Raw genomic sequence first — 19,794 nt, forward strand, 5'->3', positions numbered from 1 at the left:
CTGTATTGAGTGCAGATGATTTTCTACATTATCACTACAATGGCAAACGCACTCATCAATTCATAACCAGCTTTAAAGTAGTGTGCAATTGGAATACTTTACCCAGTACAAAAGCAAAAAGTAATTGCCATTTGTATTGCTTGTTGGTGTGGGGGACACACTGGGGGCTTCAGCTGCCGTTGTGATGTGCGGGGCTTCTGCTGGGTCCCTGTGCTTTTATGGAGGAATGGGCTACCTCCTGGCAAACCTGCACCCAATTCATCCTTTGCTATATACGCTCCAAGATGGAGGCTCTCATAGATTAGAGTTAGGCACACACGACACAGAGGAGCCTTGGCGGGGCAGTGTGACTTCCACATATCTTGCAAGAGTTGTGCAACTAAAACCATAATAGTTAGACAGTGATTTTTTTTTTTTACAGGCTGGCTGGTGAGTGTGCTGGGAAACCTTTTGCTTTTGCGTTAGTATGAGCGCGTCCCCAGGGACGGGGGCTTTAAAAAGTTTTGGGGGGTATTTCAAAAATTAATTTTATTTAACTTTATTTAATTTTTTTACTTGACTCCATTGCTATTACATAGGGGTCGGTCACACGACCAAGAATGTGATCGCACATTGGAGGGGACAGGTTCTCTCCAAGGTGATATTAAAGGAGAACAAGCACTCACCTCATAGTTCTTGCCCATGCTCAGCAAACAGGTTTGCTTTAATCCTTCATCCCTCATCCCCTGCAGCACATACTCTTCTCCCCCCTCCCTCTCCCCCACAGTTCAGCTACTGGAAGATTAGAAAATATCCAGCACTTTTGGGTATGGAGGAGTATATAGCTTTCCACCATGTGACAGCCCTGGGCTGGTTACCAAGCGGCAAGTACTGTCACATGGATAGAGTCTAAAGTCTAGTGTAAACTAGTTCACGTGCTTTCCCTGGTCTCTGTACAAGGAATGTTGGGGAATGTTGGGGAATGTAGTTTGAGACTTCCCTTATCTGTAGTGCTGGCAAAGAACAGGTCCAGACCACACACTAAGGGAAACAAGTGGCCATTTCAATCAAGGAAGGTGGAGAAGCAGACAAGAAGCCACTTGTGCAGGTTAGTGCTGCAAATGCAATCATCTTAAAAAATCATGGCTGTATGTAATGTACATGTTGTGTACATTGCAAACATATGTTTTTTTTTAGAACTCCAAAAACAAGATGGAATGATCCTTTAAGTGACTTGTAGCTTACACAGGGTAGCCTCACCTGCTCTCTGTGGAAGCCTAGATTTGGCATTATTAAGCCATTTGTAACATCACTGGAAGCTTGTCTTTCTATTAAAGGGTTGATTTGTAAAACTCCCGCCCAGCTATTCACTGGACGCATGTAGTTCACACACCATGCCTGCCATTAGATGGCGTCGAGAAACATAGGGATTTCCTATGCTCTTTGGCTCCATCTAGTGGCTGGAATGCCATGAGACCAGCATTGGACATTTATAAATCAACGCCTAAGTGTAATAAGGAATAAACTTTAACTCTGTACCTGTTATGTAATTTTATCCATTTTAGTAACTAGAAAAATATTAACCTACGGGTTCTTTTTGTCTTCACAGTGGGAACCATTCTACAAATTCATTAATCCTGAATCATCCACATTAGAAATAATGATGCAAAAATACCAAATGTATACATATACATATGTGCCAAAATACCAAAATGACAGCAAGGCTTAAAAGGAACTCAGGAATAAACAGAGCAATACTTTCAGAAGTGGATCCCATGAGGCACCTACGTCACTCATTTCATATGAGCAGGACAAATACGACAGAACAGCTCCCCAGCATTGCAGGGATTGGTTTGGGGATTCAGGATGTAAAGTCAACCACTAATGTGCCTTTTGGTAAAACAGCAAAAAGCGTTCCCGGCACTGTCACAGCTGAGAAGCCATCACGGAAGAGCGTTGTCAGCATAGCAGTTCAGGTACAAACTTCTCTTGGCCTTGCTCCCTGTTTCATATACTAATGCTTTGAGTTGTTGACTTTCTCTTGGTAGTAATGAAGTTAATGGCTTTGTTCTTCAACATAAAGCCTGGGGAGCATTACTGTCTATTTTGTTTTCTATGCTTGCGGTTATAATATATACATTCTAATCTTGTTGATAATGTTACAGTTATAAATGTATCATTAAAGTAATTACAATTTTTGTAATAATTGTTACAATTTAAACAAAACTTTAGTTTGCAATAACATTCTTTCCTTCTAGGCTTTATACTCACTTAGTTGCAATCTGATTGCACTTCTCCATGTAATTTTTTTTAGATTTATCTAGGTAATTATAAAACTTTAAGTGAAAACACAACTTTTGATTTCTTGCAATGACCAATAATACTCTGTAGTTGTATGTTGTATGAAATAACAATAATTTGACCAGTAGCACTTGTATTTCATTCATTTTGAATGGCTCCCCCATGTGCATTGTCGGTGGCGGCTGCTGTGCGTTGGCTGGCACAATGCCAATGTGCCGATCTCAGCACAACATTGCAATGTTTTGGGGTTTTTATTTGGTAGAACTTTATTGAAATGTAAAACTGTGACATTTCATTCAGTTCTACGGGCACAGAAGGGTGCGAGGCAGTTGTTCTGTGTTGCATCCCGGTCTCAAAGCAAAGAAAATCGGTCCTAAAGCAGCCACAGCCTCAGTAGAATAGCCTGTCCCCTGGCAGTATGCTGCAGAGTGGGACTTTTGGTCTCTGTAAAGAATCATTGGTGTCATTGCAGAGGTCCAATACTCCGTCTCCTGAGTCAGAGCCAGAGCTCTCCAATCAGGCTGTGGTTGATTGATGAAGAACTGTAAGACATTGAACACTTTCATTGTGTCTGAGGGTTCAAATTGGCTCTAACACACTGCACATTAACATCTGACATAATGTAAGGATAAGTGAGCTTGCTGTGCATTGACTTCCCATAGGGCTGTATGAGACTTAGGAACAGCAAAGGAGTATACTTGCATGCTATGCTAACAGAGGGCAGCAAAAGGAATAAGTGCACATATTCTTTAACATAACTGTGTCTATCAATCAAATTTTTTTATATTGTCCATTTTTTTTTTTATTGCAAAATGATATGTACATGCCCACATATCAGATCACAGATCAAAGCATAGACGTAATCTATTGGCATAACCACAGTTTGATATATTTTAGGTATCGTCTGATGAAGAAAGTGCATTTCTGTCAAAAATACAAGCTTTGCAGAAGGAAAATCTGGTGCTGAGATCATCTGTAAAAGAAAAAGAGGATATGGTGGAAAAGCTCAATAAAACCATTACAAATAAGGTATCAGTATTTTTCTAACTCATTTTTTTTTTAAATTAAGGCTTTATATTTTTTAGAAAAATAAACAGAAATAAAGAAACATTTAAAATATGATGGTCTCCTCAAACGTACATATGACTAACGTGGATCACTAACGGTGTAAAAATACAAAACTTAAGAATGAAATGAAGTAACGGCATCCATTACAAAGTCTTAGCATACTAGGACACCACGGCAGAGTAGTGTAATAATACTGAAAACATTACATAATACCTTCAGTGTACCAGCAGAAGGTAACTAGAGAAGTAAATGAGAGTCAGTCAAAGAAAGTCATCAACTATCAATAAAACCATGCCAAAAGTGATGATGAGTCCATACAGAAAACAAAAAAAGTAGAACCGACCTATCCACCCCATCATCAACACAGCAAAGCGACTGCATTCTGTATAATTATTAAATCCATAATAGCATATAGTTTAAATATATATAAAATTGGACAAAGTATATACCCATTGCACAACAGATAGACAATGCATGACCAGGGTAGTTGGTGCCAAACTGGGCACCCCCAACCACTGATCCCAAAACTTTGAAAAGGTGTCATCATTGATAATGAAAACATTCTCTAAGCTATAAAGTGTGTGATGTTTTCCATCAGCCTCAATTTATAAGTCATTTCCAGATTTGGAACTTTGTTGAAGAATTATTGGCACTTATGTAAGAAACTATCTGAAAGAATAGCCTGTGATGCTTAAAGCAACCGATCATTGTCACCTTTCATATTTTAGTTGGCTCTAGAAAGAAAAAACTTGACTGGATGTTTTTCAAAATTTTTTTAGTTGCTGCTATACATTGAAGCAGCATCTGTGCAGCTTGTGGCTTTATCAAACCATGCCAGCTTCAAAAGAGCGAATTCGTCATTTTTTAAGCTCTCAAAAGTTAAAGTGACACTAAACTCGAGGGTTAAATCCTAAAAATGCATTCAAGTACTTTAGTTATTAACGAAAATGTATCTAATTTGTGTATCACTCGGCTGTAGGTCCTCAAATCATCTCTGAATTGGTGCTGACGCTGTCCTTCCTTCTGGAGGGTGGCTACTTTTGTTGCCCATGGTCCCTGTGTGTGTTGTAAAGTAGTCACCGCCCCAATCTCGCATACTTATCTTTCCGCGATCGGTCCTTCCCCTCTGCTGGTATAGGCGTACTATCCATACCCCGTACTGCCGTCCAGTGCAGCCCTGCACTATGGATTTTGAATTTCACTCACAAATTGAGAGCACTTATTGGCCAGCGCTTACCCCAATGAGAAGCGTTGCTTAGCACGGTTAAATACGATTTTGGTTAGAATGATTTTTTTGTACACATTCCAATTGTATTGAAGTATTTCTTGTTAGCCTATTAGGGCTTCTAGGGTTGCACATCTTGATTTTGATCCTGTAAATTTTGCTTGGACATGCAGCCCTATTGGATTTGTATTCTCGGATTGTGTTACTATGTTGTATTTACAGTTTACTGTTTAAAACATTCATGAAAATCAATAAACTTTGAACAAAAAATTATGTTTCACGACAAGTAGATTGTCATGAGGGAAAGTAAATTGGGCCCCCGCTTTAGTCCTTGGACAAGTAGTTTTTTGTTGTTTTTCTTTTAATTCCACACCCCTGGAAGTTCTGCTATAGGCAATACTAGTGACTAGTTCCTTGTCTGCTGCTTGACTTTTTTGGGCACAGTTTCCACGGTTCAGGTCCTCTTTAATAGCAAGTCAGCAAAAGTAACTCTCATGTTTTTGTCCTGACAGGTTGTCTTTAATAAGTGTGTAGCGCTCACCCCCGAAGGAGCCGCTGAATGATCGGGTGTTTCTATCCCCCTACACCAATGTACCGCCCAAATCGTGGATCCACAGCACACCAACACACCTTTGAACAGTTTGATAGCAGATTTAATAATAACACAATATATGAAGCAACTATGGCAATAGTATACCCAACAGTCACACAAAAGGATATTAAGCAGCAGGATAAGGCACTCTGCAACTCAGTAACTGCAGCTATTTGCTGTCAGCACTGAGGTATGTGAGGCCAATTGTCTTTAAATGTCCTCCCTTGAATGGGGTGTATGTCCCTTTAAGGTTTCCCTTTGGCAATGCCCAACCCTTCCTAGACTACTGGCCAGTAGTGGTGTCCTAAGCTAGCCGGCGTTGGGGCCCTTACTGTAGTGCAGGTAAGAGAAGCAAACAGGCTGTCAACGTGGCCAAAGGCCTCTCACCAATCCTCAGGTCAGTTGGAGAAGATGAAGACTGATAGCAGATGCCGGACGTCCTCTATTCCTCTTCAGCTCAGGCGCAGTAGGGGAAGTCGTCTGGGTCCTTGATAGGAAGTCTTCACTCATCCAGGATGCTCGCAGTCATCTCGGTTGGCTCCGTCTGGCTTCTCTCTCTCTCTCTCTGCTGGGCTGGCTGGATCACCCCGGCGGCTGGTTCGGCCGTGCACCTAGGCCTCGACTTCCTGGCGATAACCGCGTCACCGGATCTCACTTCAGGCACTCGATCGGATCCTCTCCGGTTCAGCAACTCGGGTCAGTCTCTCTGTACACCGCTGCACAGAGCCTGTGTGTCGCTGTATATCAGCGGTGACCACACAGCTCTGTCTCACACAGTCTTAGCCCACACAGGGCTGCACAGATCTGTCCTCTTCGGATGGCTGTCCCAGACTGCGCGCGTACAGCAGCCACCACCCCTAAGTCTCCTCCTCTCTCCTGCACAGCCTCCTGGGAGCTGCAGTTTCAGAGATCATCCTTGTAAATGTTTCAGTCCCTGCTCTGCACTCCAACTCCCATAAATCTCCACCTCCAGGGCACACAGAGGCCATTAACTATTCACAGTCAGGAACACGAATCACTGTAATCGCACGTATATACATGAATATATATATCTATAGGGGCTACAAGTGCTTATTGCATACCAAAAATGTGGGGCTTTGCTGCAGTGCAGAACATTACATGAAAAATAGTTATTCTGATTGATTGCTATGGACAACAAGACATTTTCTTGGCAGAGCACTTTTCATACATTACCTCCTATGTCATTTTATTAGCTATGATAATATATTTTATGAATGTTTTCTCTGTGTAGCAGCCATTTTACAGTCTACATGTAGCTGACTTGGCCTTGAGTTTAAAGCAACAACATTCTATCGCTGTAGACGTTGCAGTTCGCCAAAGACATTGAACTTGAAGTAAACAGTCATGAAACCACCAGGCAGTCGCTGGACAGAAGCCAGAGATTAGTGGAAGAAAAGGAACAGCTTCTAAACGATAACATTCTGCATTATGAAAATGTCAGCAGAGAACTGCAGAGTCAGGTAGGTGCTATGGACGGATATCCATCACTTAAAACCTCTTCAGAAAATGTCTTCGTTCAAAACCATAAATTAATGTGACATCTTCTGTCTTCTGAAAGTATGAAGAGACAATGGCAGCACTTCGGGAACAGAGCCAAATAGAGGTCAACATCAGAGATGAAAAAGTCAATAAACTGAAGCAGCAGATCTCCGAACTTTTCAGAGACAAGTCATGGTACATTTAACCCTGCAGATTTTGTTTTCCACATTACATACATAATCATCAATGATACATTACAGTTTCTTGGTTTTAAACGTTGTACAAATATAGACTGTTCACATATGTTAAAGGATTTTTTTTGGGGGGTGTAACAGCACTGATCATATATTACCTCTAATGATGGGTATTAGACATGTAAGCTGTGGAAAAATTTGGTTGGGTTATTTCGGGATTCGGATCGGAAATTCACTTCGGTTTGGGTTTCGGATTCTGATTCTGATTCAGATGAGTTTATGAATATTCATTGGGAATAACACAGAAAACCATATACAGATATTAACACTAAAGCTGATCCTTCGGCTCTCTTCAGCCGCCTCTGCCTATTCACAATAGTTATTCACAATTCACAGTTGTTATTCATTTCCAATAGGAAACAGCCAATGGGAAACAGGAATAGGACAGCCAATAGGAAACAGTTGGGCGGAGCTAACTTTCACCTCTAGCTCTGCCCAATTGTTTTTCTTTTGCCGGCATCTGTCAGATGCATTATTATGCAGCGGGAGTCCATCGCATGCGGTCGGGTCGGCGCGCGGCATTTAAAAAACATTTTTTTTTTCTTTTCTTTACAATATTTTTATTTATTTTTTAATCTTCCTATTTTCTTTACATTTTTAAAATATTTTGCAACATTATTTTCACTTGTTTTTTACTCTGCTCGGTACCTTTTGTGTGTATTTCTGTCATCTCTCCAGGGAACATCAGAAGCAAATGGAAGACCTGCAGAAGGAAATAAGTCGATTAGCGGAGGAGGCTCAGTTACACCGCACACAGCTGAAGAGAGATAGCACTTCCAGACATGTGAGATTACTAGAAGTACTGTATCACTGGTATTACTGTATCAGGTCTTATGGGCATTCAGATTAACAGACTAGGATATTCCCAGCTACATCTCTGCTATGAGATCTCCAAAGGAAATCTGCCGGTGCCACGATCAGGGTAATCTGTCTCCATGGGGAAGATTTTTGGGGATTACAGCAGGCAAATCAGACTAATCCAAAACTGCAATTAAAGTTTCTGTTGTAGTTTTCCTTACAAATACACAGGCATACTGGAAGAGGGTATGTGACAGTTGTTACCAAGTTTGGTATTTCTAAAGGGGACTTCTAGCTTGCTAGCAATGCAAATGTGCCAAATTACCTCATGGGCACACTGTAGATGGGCAAATGTCTTCCTGTGAAAGAGTGCAGCTAATTTATTGTATGTAGATACCAGACCCCCTGGGAATAGTTTTCTGACTCAGTCACCAAACCCATTAGGCTGGGTTCACACCTGGGCGTTTTTCCGCGCTTTCGTACTCGCGGAAAACCGCTCAAACAGGGAAATGCCATTATTTTCAATGTTCATGGTTCCCATCTGGGCGGTTTTCCGTGAGTACGAACGCGTAGGAAACCGCCCTGCGCCCAAAGAAGTACATGTACTTCTTTGGGGCGTTTTGGTCGGGCGTTTCCATTGGGATACAGCCAAGTAGCCCTCGGAAACGTGTGCGGTAAAAAAAACGCGCATATTCAATACGCCTAAGTGTGAACCCAGCCTTAGGGAAGAATCCAACATGTGGCATAGGGGGGTTTCCAACAAGTTAGGTTGGTGTCATGATTGCATTAACAGTGTTCCAGTAGATGTTTATATCCAAACTGTCGCATTACCAAATCCCACTGCAGTTTTATGGAAATAATCCACTCTGTGTGAAAACACTAAGGTCCCTTTCACATTATACAGTGCATTAATCCAGGTGTGTTTATGTAACACATTGAAGGGAATTTATCAAAACTGGAGCAGACAAAATCTGGACCAATCAGCTTCTCTCTGCAGTCTGTTCAGTTAAGATTTGAAAATGAAATAGAGAAGCTGATTGGCTGCCATGCACAGCTGCTCCAGATTGTGTCTGCTCCAGTTTTCATAAATTCCCCTCATTGTGTGTGAAGGCAGCCCATTAAAGGAGAACTATGGGGTCAGTGTTTTTCCCCATAGTTCTCCTTAGGGTGACAGGAGGACACAAACTAGCGTCCTCCCGTTACCCTAAGCTCAGTATACCGCGAGCTACAGCTCGCGGTATACTGAGAAGCCGCACCTGGAGCGGATCCCGACGTAGATGACGGGATCAGCCCAGCTGCGTGAGTGACAGCTGGCTCTGCCTATCTAGAGGCAGAGCCAGCTATACCCGCCCCTCCCCCGTCCGTTCCGCCAGTCAGCGCTGGCAGATCGGAGCGGGGAGAGGGGAATCCAGCCCGGTATGTGTTCGCTCACCTCCCGATCTACTGAGCCGACCTGTGACAGTCTCATTGTCACAGGTCGGCTAGAACTATGAGGTGAGTGGAAATCACTCATCTCATAGTTCTCCTTTAATTCGAACCTGCAGCTTTTTCTCCAACGCAAGACACAGATGGTTCACATCTATACGTTGTGGTGTTCTGGAACCTACGTGCACGGAGGTGCGCTGGTAAGGTGCGTTAGGGTGACATCCAAAATGAATTGCACTGCTTGTCATGTGTTATTGCGTGTTGTGGTGTAATGTGTCTTTCACTGTGCATTACTGCAACAAATAGGTGTGGATGGGCCCTTAATGTTTTTGGGGACTTATATGACTCTGGCAGTCCCTGCAATGCAAAAGATTCAAAGATGCGGCATATGTCTCCCAGTAAAAAGTTCTGAAACCAGTCATGAAACCTTTGTTCCATAGACATCCTTGGATAGATCCTAGAATGGGCCTGCTTGTGATGTGATGCTGGAATACTCACTACAGGTTACTCGGTTTCTTGGTGACAAATGGCAGATTATAGGGTTTTAGTGGTCACTATGTTTTCGTTTGAAGCTCATATCCATGCAAACAAAAAAAAAATCTACCCCTGCAGTGGGGCTACCCCTACAGTAAAATGGTTAGGTGCTCGTTTTTGTCTAACGTCTGGAGTATAGCTGTTTCTTTCTCATCCATTGAGGGGCACAGCTCTGAAGAAATATGATACATAGGGTTATGCTGCTGCCGTCAGGAGAAATCAATACTAGGCAAAAAATGAAAGGCTTGCCCCTGTAAGGTAATAACCCCTCCCATCTCCTACCTGCCAATTTTGCTTAGTGTCCTCAGGATAATGGATGTCTCCTTCTCTCCTGTTTGAATATTTCATCTGGATCCAGGCGAATGGTTCCCCATCCAGAGGTGTTTCAACAACTTTGTCTGTACCTGGTACGTCAGATGTGGATCTTCTGGCTTCTCATCTCAACAAGATGGTGGACAGATTTTTATCCAGGGAAAGGGATCCAACGGTGGATATAGTGGATGCCTTGATGGCTCCATGGGATTGGTACATCCTGATCTATGCCTTTCCTTCAGTGGCATTGTTGCTTCTTCTCCTTCGCAGCATTGAGCACGAAGGCGTTCCACTCATCACTCCAGACTGGCCTCACAGAGTGTGGTATGCCGGCCCTGGTTCATCTGGTGGCAGACGCTCCATGGCCTTTTCCCGATCAGCCACATCTGTTCTCTCGAGGACCTATCTTCCACCCTCCTTCTTGTTTGCTGGCTCTATTGGCCTGGCTGTTGAAACCCAGGTGTTCAAAGACAGGGATGTTATTCGGGCTATGCTTATTGGAGAACTATGAGGAGAACGTTGGAGAACGTCGGCCCAACAGATCGGAAAGTGAGCGAACACATACTGTCGTTTGCTCACTTCTCGATCATCTGCCTTCAGAGAGCCGTGAATGTCAGTCACGGCTCCTTGCAGGGATTCCCTGCTGACTGGAGGAACGGACGGGGAGGGGGCGTGTACAGCTGGCTCTGCCTCTAGATAGGCAGATCCAGCTGTCAATCACACAGCTGGGTGGATCTCGACAGTATATGTCCTCCCGTGACCCTTAAGAGAACTATTGGGAAAAACACTTACCTCATAGTTCTCTTTTAAATCTTACAAAAATCTTCTTCCCGTAAAATGTATTTTTATTTTATTTATTATTTTTTGAGGTGTGAGTCTTTGTGTTTTTCCCCTCCTGACATTTCTGTACTGTATATCATTTTTAATTGTGGGTAGAACAACATTCTTATTACAACACTGAGATTGATCATGTGAACATCGCAGGCAGCCATTTCCACTTAGCAAGTTGGGGATCATGTAAAGATGGCCATACCCTTATAATTTTTTTTCTTCTTGAGCCTGCAGACTGAACGAGAAAAAAAAAAGCTTGATCTCCCCTCAGACGGCAGGCACCCGTGGCTGTCAGAATAACCGAATTGTGACTGCACGCTGATTGGCTGCAGTCACTGTCCTTCTGACAATTTTCCACCCGACTCCTGATTTTTCAATTAAAGTTTGTCAAGACAAGTGTTGCAGGCAGGGCCCCCCACATTGTATGGCCAGCTTAGGTGAAATACATTTGTGAATTTAAAAACAAAGCAGGAGGTAAGAGTCCGCAATGCAGTTCTCTAAAATCCTTGCAATGTATATAACTGACATGGAGATGAATGTTGTTCTGTTTGACTTCACGGCTAAATCATTTTGCAGTTTCTTCTTAGTGGATGCAGACACCTTTTTTAATTATATTACATGTATTTGGGTAGGCGTGTGAAAAGTGTAAGACCCTGATGGCAGCATTGGAAGACAGCAAGATACAAATGAAACTCAAGAACAGAACAATTGAGGAGCTCCAATCACTGTGCCAAAGATTTGAAAATCAGCTGCAGGATCAAGTATGTCATATCCTCTTATTACATCTGCTAATTCTAGACATATATGTTAGACTACAGGCAGGGGAAGCAACTATCATTTATAATGGGTCAAGCTTAAATTTGCCAAATACAATGAAGGCAAGATGTTAATCATTTTAACCGTACTTTTGGTATTTTGTACTTTGACAGGTTTTGGTAATGTTTAGCCTTTTTTTTGTGTCCCATTGGGGAGGTGTCCCTTGACGCCCTGTTTTGGACACACAGAAGGAATTTAAGGGAAATCCCCTCTCAGTTGTCACTGAAGATCCTGTTCTAGGAAATGCCATAAATGTTTGGATTTATTACAGGTATTTATATAGCTCCAACTTTTTACGCAGAGCTTACATACTGCACATTCACATCAGTCCCTGCCCTCAAGGAGCTTACAATCTAAGGTCCCTAACTCACATGCATACATACAGGGCCAGACAGGAGCCAATTTACCTTCCAGTATGTCTTTGGAGTGTGGGAAGAAACCGGAGTACCTGGAGGAAACCCACACAAGCACAGGGAGAAAATGCAAACTGCTTACAGATAGTGACCTGGCTGGGATTAGAACTGGGGGCCCCCAAGGCAGAAGCGCCTAAATGCCATTTAGTTTTAGTCATATTTTAGTCATCTGAATTGTTTTAGATGGAGGAACAACAAGTCCCAGCAATAGTTCATTATACAGGGTGTTTAATGTATTATTGCTGGGATTTGTTGAAATATCATACATTTTTAGTTGACTAAATCTACAGTAGATTTAGTCTACTAAAATCTAGTGGGTTTAGTTAAATAGTAATTTAAGAATTTCTCTAGAATTTCCAATCTAATTATATACTCCTGGAGTAAACGTCTGTTAACCTGTTATTACTTATGGTATTAAGGTTTAAATATGCAATACAGATACACATTTAACTGTTGTGATATATAACATGTCTTTATTTATCTTAAAATGAGATTAAACCAAGTCTTATAAACAAACAATAATATTGAGTATTTTCAACAAAGAACCAGTTATTAGATATGTATTAATTAGAACAACTTGCATACAACATTCTTCATTCTTTGAATGAAGTGCAACTCTAAACTCTGAAAAACTATATTGTCTGTGATGCCATTGTACATATTACCTATTACACGTCCGTTCAGGATGGAACTGGAAGTCCAAAGAGATTAGTTCCGATTTGATCTCTTCCCAAATTGTCTCTCCCTAACATTTTGGTCTCTTGTTAGTCGACTAAAATGTAAATATATTTTCGCTATAGTTTTAGTCATCATAACTTAGTTTCTATTTAGTTTTGGTCACTGAAAAAGGTGTTGTTGACGAAAACTATTGCGAAAATTATTAGTCAACAAAATGAACACTGCTCTCACCTATGGTAAGAATGGTCACCAGGACAAATAGGGAGGGTCAATCTCCTTTGGGGAGGGGGGCAAAGAAAGCAACAAAACCTGACAGGGTTCTAACACTTTCACACTCCATCCTGAACTAAAAAAAAAAAAAGGAGATGAGCTAAGACCAGTGCTGTAAAGCATTGGCAGTAATAGTCACCAAATAATTTTTAAAGCTGACATTGATTTTGCTTATATGTTGCCTTCTCGGGTTCCACATTTCCCCTCCATCAACATACAAATTACATTATTCAATAAAACCTTTCTGTTTTCATTGATGATGTTGATTGATGTTTTGAGTGATCTCTGTGCTTCTCTATGTGGTTGCAGATTATAGCTGGTGGAAGGGACTAAACATAGCTTCCTGAAAGCAGGATCCTGTAGCAATGCCCAGGCAGTGGGCTAGCACATTATAAAACAAGGTCAGAATTTCTCTAATAACAGGTTAGCTTTAACTACTTCAGGACCGCCCACTGTAAAAAAAAAAAAAGTCCTGATCCTGAAGCAGTTATACCAGGAAAACAGCAGCTGCTGCAGCCATGTTCTTGGTATTGTTTTAAACAACCGGCGGTGGCTGTTTAGATACAACTGATCCAGCGGCTGTTCTTCTACCGTGCAGCAGTGTGCCCCCCGGCTACCCCAGGCTCCACTGTGCCCTGTGCAGGCCCAGGACCGGCATGGCGGGTCTCCCCTCACCGATTGGAGGGGGATCAGTAAGTTTCTAGCCGCTGATCTCTCCTCTGATCACTGGATCCGGAAGTGATGTGTATTACAACACTTCCGGTGTCACTGTTTACATTCTCCGGCAACTGCAGCCAGAAGAAGCTGGTGAAGCAGATTGCTTCTGACAGACACCTGATGTCTCCATAAAGAGGACCTGTCTCCATAAAGAGGCAGTCATACTTTTTATAGCCCCTTTTTGTTATAGTTGTCTTATCTTTAATATGTGCTTACCTGAGCCTGATAATAACAGCAATCCACGAGAGGCCTTTTCTGTTAGCGTATTTATAATATATCAGTTTGTAGTTTGGGGAGTTGTTTGCTAAAAATACAAAATGTGTATATGTCCGGTCTATAGCCACTGTTAAATCTAGGCAGGCAAACCGTAAGGGCTGATTCAGACGGGCGTACACCTCCATATGGTGTGCACGCCCATAAAAAGACCCTATTTTGGAAGGGACAGGTGCTGCGTGTAATTGCACATCCACACGGGTCCATTGTCTGACAGCATGTAATTGCATGCAGCCACGTCTTCCCATAGGGAAGAACAGGCTGCTGTGTGAAATTACACACAGCACCTGTCCCTTCCAGGAACGGATATTTTTATGGGCGTGCATGCCGTATGGACATGTATGCCCGTCTGAATGAAGCCTTAAAGGTATAGTTGAACTAAAATAGTCATGGATGTTTGTTAATAATGCTTGTCTATAGCCTGTTAGGACTGCTTGTTGTACTGAGCTATCCACGTATTTGTTTCTAGGAGAAATTACAGAAATTACTTTTGGCCAAAAACAGAGATGTGAAATAGCCAGCAAGAGCACCTACATCGGAAAATATATACCGTACTCAACAGCTACTGCAGGAACAACTATGACAGAATCACCTTGTGTCATTTTACAGTGATCTGCTATCATTTGGATACAATTTTTTAGAGTATCACTATTTTAATCCATAAATTCAAATCCATATTAACCCCTTCCCAACCAATGACAGGATTATCCCATCAAGATTGCTCCGTTGATTAATGGCCGGAGACGGGATAATCCTGTACTGTCATGCAGTACAATAAACTCTGGGCACTCAGCACTCATCGAGTCACCGGTGTTGATGGGTCCTTCGAGGTCCAAGGCAGACCCTCAACAGCAGATGAGATGGTCACAGCACTATGATCACAGCGATCATAGAGCCGTGACAGCCACACAGCCACTCACTGTGTTGTGTGCAAATGCGAGCCGGATGTGTGTTACTTTGTATCAGTTTGTATCTCCGAGGAGAATATTGTATTCTCCTCAGAGATACTAAGTATCAAAGCCCCTATAAATGTCCTCTATTTAAAAAAAATAAAATACAATGTAAAAATGAAAAAAAAGTTTACATTTTTTAAAGTCAAAGTTTTTAAATACATTTAATATACAAATTATAAAAACATATAGTGCCGGGAAGGCTATTAAAGATAGGAGACAAACATACCACTTTCTAAAATAAAATTGTTCCACACTAAAACTGTATTTCACTCCTTGTATTTTGTGACCTATAACTCCCTAAATAAACTGAAATCCCAGACATATGATATACCCTACAAATCAGGACAAATAAAATAATTTACGTGTAGCTGCAGTGCATGAGCAAGATGGAGATTAAGGTTAAACAAACACATAGCAAAAATGGCAAAATGTATCTGGTCCCCAGGAACTAAAACATTTTTGGAAGCGGTGTCACTAAGGGGTTAATATATTTTCTTTTACTTCCTGGCACATATGACTAGGACATGTGACCATGCACATCATCTCAGGGGAGGAAAAAGCCTTTCCCTGAGATCTAATGACATTACAGATGAGATTTGCCAGCACTTCCCAGAAAGTAACGTTTGGGCACATCACTAATCTCTATGAGGACCAGGAAGTGGAAAACCAATAATTGTAAGTAAAAGAAAATATGTTTAACGAATGAATGTAAGAGCTGCATGCTGAGGTGATTTTTAGTGGAACGGGGTAAAAGTCTGCTATAAAGGTTGACTTAGCAACCGCTCACACAGCGAACAGCTCAGCAAATGAGATTCACAGTGCATTATGACCACTAGATGGAGTCAAGCAGTATGGGAACTGTAGCGGCCATAATGTGCTGCGTATCTCACTCACAGAGCTCTTCACTGTGCAAATAGTTTAAAAATGAACCCCCGAGTGTAATTAAACCCATTTCATTAAAAGAGAACTATGAGGTGAGTGATTTTCACTCATCCTCATAGTTAGAGCCGACGTGTGACAATGAAACTGTCACACGTCGGCTCTATCAATCGGGAAGTGAGTGAACACATACCATCGCTCGCTCACTTTCTGATCATCTCCCTGCAGAGCGGTGACTGTCAGTCACTGCTTCCCGCAGGGATTCCCCTCTGTAGATAGGCAGAGGCAGCTGTCACTCACGCAGCTGGGTGGATCCAGACCGTATTGTTGGGATCCATCCCAGCTGCGGCGCTCTCAGTATATAGTGGGCAATAGCGTGCTATATTCTGATCTTTGGGTCACCCGAGGAGGTTAGTATATGTCCTCCTGTGACTCTATAGAGACCCTATAGAGGAAAGGTTACCCCATAGTTCTCTTTTAAATTTGTTTTCACATAGCCACACTTACATTTTTCCTCATCTCTGCAGTCATTTTGGGGATTGTCCCCTCCTTGTTGCAATTTATCATTCGTTACATGTTTAGACCCCCCTCATGCCACCCTGACTTCTGTTTCTGCGGTGGCTCTGGTCTCCTCTAGCCGCCTCTCTATGGATGCCTGCAGATGCTTTGCACACGCACAGGCAACACAGAGAAAAGAAGAGAGAAGGGCGCCCACCCTAGTGTAGATGGTTTTTAATAATGTGAGCTAAAGGCAACACAGAGATGCTGGAGGCGAAGGCAACTTAGGATCTGCCCACCTCCCCGGCCACATGCATCATGGGATGTGTAGTTCTGTAATAGGGTATGGGGGAAGGTGTGTGTGTGCAGGCACACTGAACAGAAGGGGGAAGCGCCACACCAGACGCTGGAGGGGTTGAAATATCAGAACGGTAAATGCAACATTTAATAAGCCACTATTTAAAAAAAAAAAAAAGTATTATTGACAACACCAAAAGGCATTTTTTTAAATTGTTTTAACAAAGTGTTGAATACTACTTTAATGACTTGACTACCCCCACCCCAAAAAAGCAAATTGAAAACATTAAAACAATTAAAGATTATTAGAAAAAATACCTTCCACCTAAAGCAGATCATACAATTAGACTTCAAGGTGTATGGTCAGCTTTACACTAGGCTAGGGAATATTATTTTTAGATTGGCGATTGGTCATTGACTCTCATACTCTAAGTCAGGGGTCTTAAACTCAATTCACTCGGGGGCCACTCGACAAATGTTTTCCTCCCATGGGGGCCGCTCGCCAAATGTCATACTTTAAAATAAAATGTAACTATATCCGGTTTGGTGCTCACACAAATACACACACACAATAAGGCCCTATTCATATCTATAAGTTTAGGTGCAATTAGGGATTCCTGCATCACAAACTTGCGTTTTCCTCCAGCAGGAATCACTAATTCGTAATTGGTGTTTACAAGCAGCAGCTGCCACCCATTCAGGTTAATGATCAGGTGACAGCAGTTGCAGTAAACGCCTGCACACCGCATGTAATGATACGTGATATTATTACATGCGGTTTTGGAATCACTCTCCCTGGATGCACAATCATTGCGTCCAGGGAGAGTGATTGATAGGCTGTGAGGAGGCACGAGCCGTTGTAAATGATTAGTAAGGTCTGCTGCAGACCTCACTAATCAATACGAGTGCCGCCGCAGAAGCAGCTATGCGGTCTGCATCCAACAGAGATGCAGGCCGTGTAGCTGCTCCCGAAAGTAGGGCACGCGGTCTGTGACCGCGTACCTGACCTATGAGCTCGCTGCAGGCGACATAGTACCAGCTCGTGGGCCGCAATTGGTCCACGGGCCGGTACTTTGAGCCCACTGCTCTAAGTTTTGCAGAATGTGGGCAGAGTGAATACTGAAGACTCAGTGGTTTCTGATTGCTGGAAGAGAGCAGTTCATGGGCAATTCATTACACTGGATCTTTACACAAATGGTAATCTTGCCGAGCTGGATAAAGAGTAATGGAAGGGCAGAATTCGTTTTCTTGGAGAAAATGCTCCAGCATGCTCCCTCCAGTGCTGCTCACTTGACCAGAAGCCTTGATATGAAATAATGAGGATCTGTGCTGAAGAAGTGAATAAGCAGGGTCACGTTTTGTTTTAAAAACAGTTTTAAAGTGAAAATGTGTCAAAAATAATGTACAGGCAGTCCCCAGGTTACGGACGTCCGACTTACGGACAATCCGTACTTACGAATAATCCGTACTTGCGAACCGGGGGTCCACTCCACAGTTCTCGTAAATGTATCGGTGGCCGCCTGTACATTGAGGAGAACTGTGGCTGCAGTGGCCTGTGTCCCCGCTGCTCTTCCCGCCTGTGTTGGCGGAGGCAGCGGGGACACAGACCGCTGCATTCCTACGCTGCCCCCCTTACCTCCGCTGATGTCCCGGCCTCCTCTTCCGCCGATCCGTCGGCTTCCCTGGTCCGGACGATCCTCCGCTCTCTTGGTCCGGCCGTGGCTCCTCTGCCCGCCCCCTGCCTCCTCTTCATTGCAGGCTGGGAGCCATACCCAGCCTGCTGTTGGCTATTGTAAAATGCAATAGCCAATAGCAAGCTGGCTATTGATCCCAACATTAAAATAAAAAAAAACAAAATAAAATTATAAAGACAAAAAAAGTTAATAAAAAAATAAGTTTATAAAATAAAAAAAACTTTTTTTGGCGTCATTTTAAATAAAACATTTTTTTAGTTATATTATAATATTCTGAGCAGCAGTAACGGACAACAAAACAAATGCGACCCTTCCCTTTGCTATCCAAAACCAAATAATGTTTTTTTGGCTGGAGTTACACTTAAAACATTTACCTGTTCCGACTTAAACACAAATTCAACTTAAGTACAAACCTAAAGTCCCTATCTTGTATGTAACCCGGGGACTGCCTGTATTTCAAGCAATAAATACACAACTCTTGCTCTTAATAAAATATAACCTTTTATTGAAGTAATTCCGATCAGCAGATGTGTCTAAAGATTTGGAATAATTGTTATATACAACAGCTTCCAGACATCACTAGAAACAGGAATATATCAACTCTCTGCATTGGGGGTCATGATGTGCTTTAGCAGCAACAAGAGTATTGGAGTTCCTGTGTTAGAAGCGCAGATCATATTCTGTTAGATTATAACAAATGTGACTGAAATCACCGATTGTGACCACTCAATACAATAAACATCCAACAGGACTCATTATTAGCTTACCATTTGTGTAATCAGAAGCATTTGTGTTTACCAAACAAGCAGTGCTGCAATCAGATGGCCCTTGGCATGGAACAATACACGTACCTTCTGTACGGAAAGTATAGCCTGTTCAAAGTTTCTCTTATTTGTTTTTAAACCTACCAAACATCAGATTCATCCAATTAATCCCATCAGTGTGGATGTTTCTGAAAAAATTGGATCTGCGTTAGTTTGTAATTACATATGTGCATGGGGGCAACCATAGTTACAGCTGATGTGTGACACTGAAACTGTCACATGTCAGCTCTATTGATCAGGAAGTGAGCGAAAACATACCGCCGATCCGCTCACTTCCTGATTATCTCCCTGCAGAGAATGGTGACTGTCAGTCACCGCTCCCCACAGGGATTCCCCCCCCTCCGATCTTCCAGCACTGACTGGAGGGATGGATGAGGGAGCGGGCGGGCATAGCTGACTCTGCTTCTAGATAGGCAGAGCCTGCTTTCAATCAGCCAGTGGGTGGATCTCGACAGTATTGTCAGGATCTGTCATTGCAGCGGCACTCTCAGCATTGCCCGCTATATGCTGAGTCTTGAGTCACGGGATTAGGTTAGTATATGTCCTCCTGTGACTCTAAGGCTTATGTTTAAAGTCCAGCCTGGGTGGCGGCAACCATGGCTTTCCGCCTAGATATAGTGGAGGAGTGAGTGTAGCCACCCAGCGTCACGCAGTGTGTTTTTT

General features: G+C 42.5%; 1 protein-coding gene across 1 annotated transcript; it reads left to right on the plus strand.

The window, feature by feature from the left end:
* Window positions 1–1,680: 1,680 nt before the first annotated feature.
* LOC108786496 (unconventional myosin-XVIIIa-like) lies at window positions 1,681–14,513 on the plus strand. The gene is made up of 7 exons (XM_018555818.1): window positions 1,681–1,955; window positions 3,178–3,309; window positions 6,488–6,646; window positions 6,745–6,860; window positions 7,598–7,703; window positions 11,452–11,580; window positions 14,456–14,513. Exons 1-7 carry the CDS (start codon window positions 1,692–1,694, stop codon window positions 14,501–14,503), a joined length of 954 nt encoding a protein of 317 aa, XP_018411320.1. The 5' UTR covers window positions 1,681–1,691; the 3' UTR covers window positions 14,504–14,513.
* Window positions 14,514–19,794: the final 5,281 nt, after the last annotated feature.

Source organism: Nanorana parkeri, unplaced genomic scaffold (assembly GCF_000935625.1).
Source record: "Nanorana parkeri isolate BGI_ZX_2015 unplaced genomic scaffold, ASM93562v1 scaffold11, whole genome shotgun sequence".
In the NCBI taxonomy this organism is placed as follows: domain Eukaryota; kingdom Metazoa; phylum Chordata; class Amphibia; order Anura; family Dicroglossidae; genus Nanorana; species Nanorana parkeri.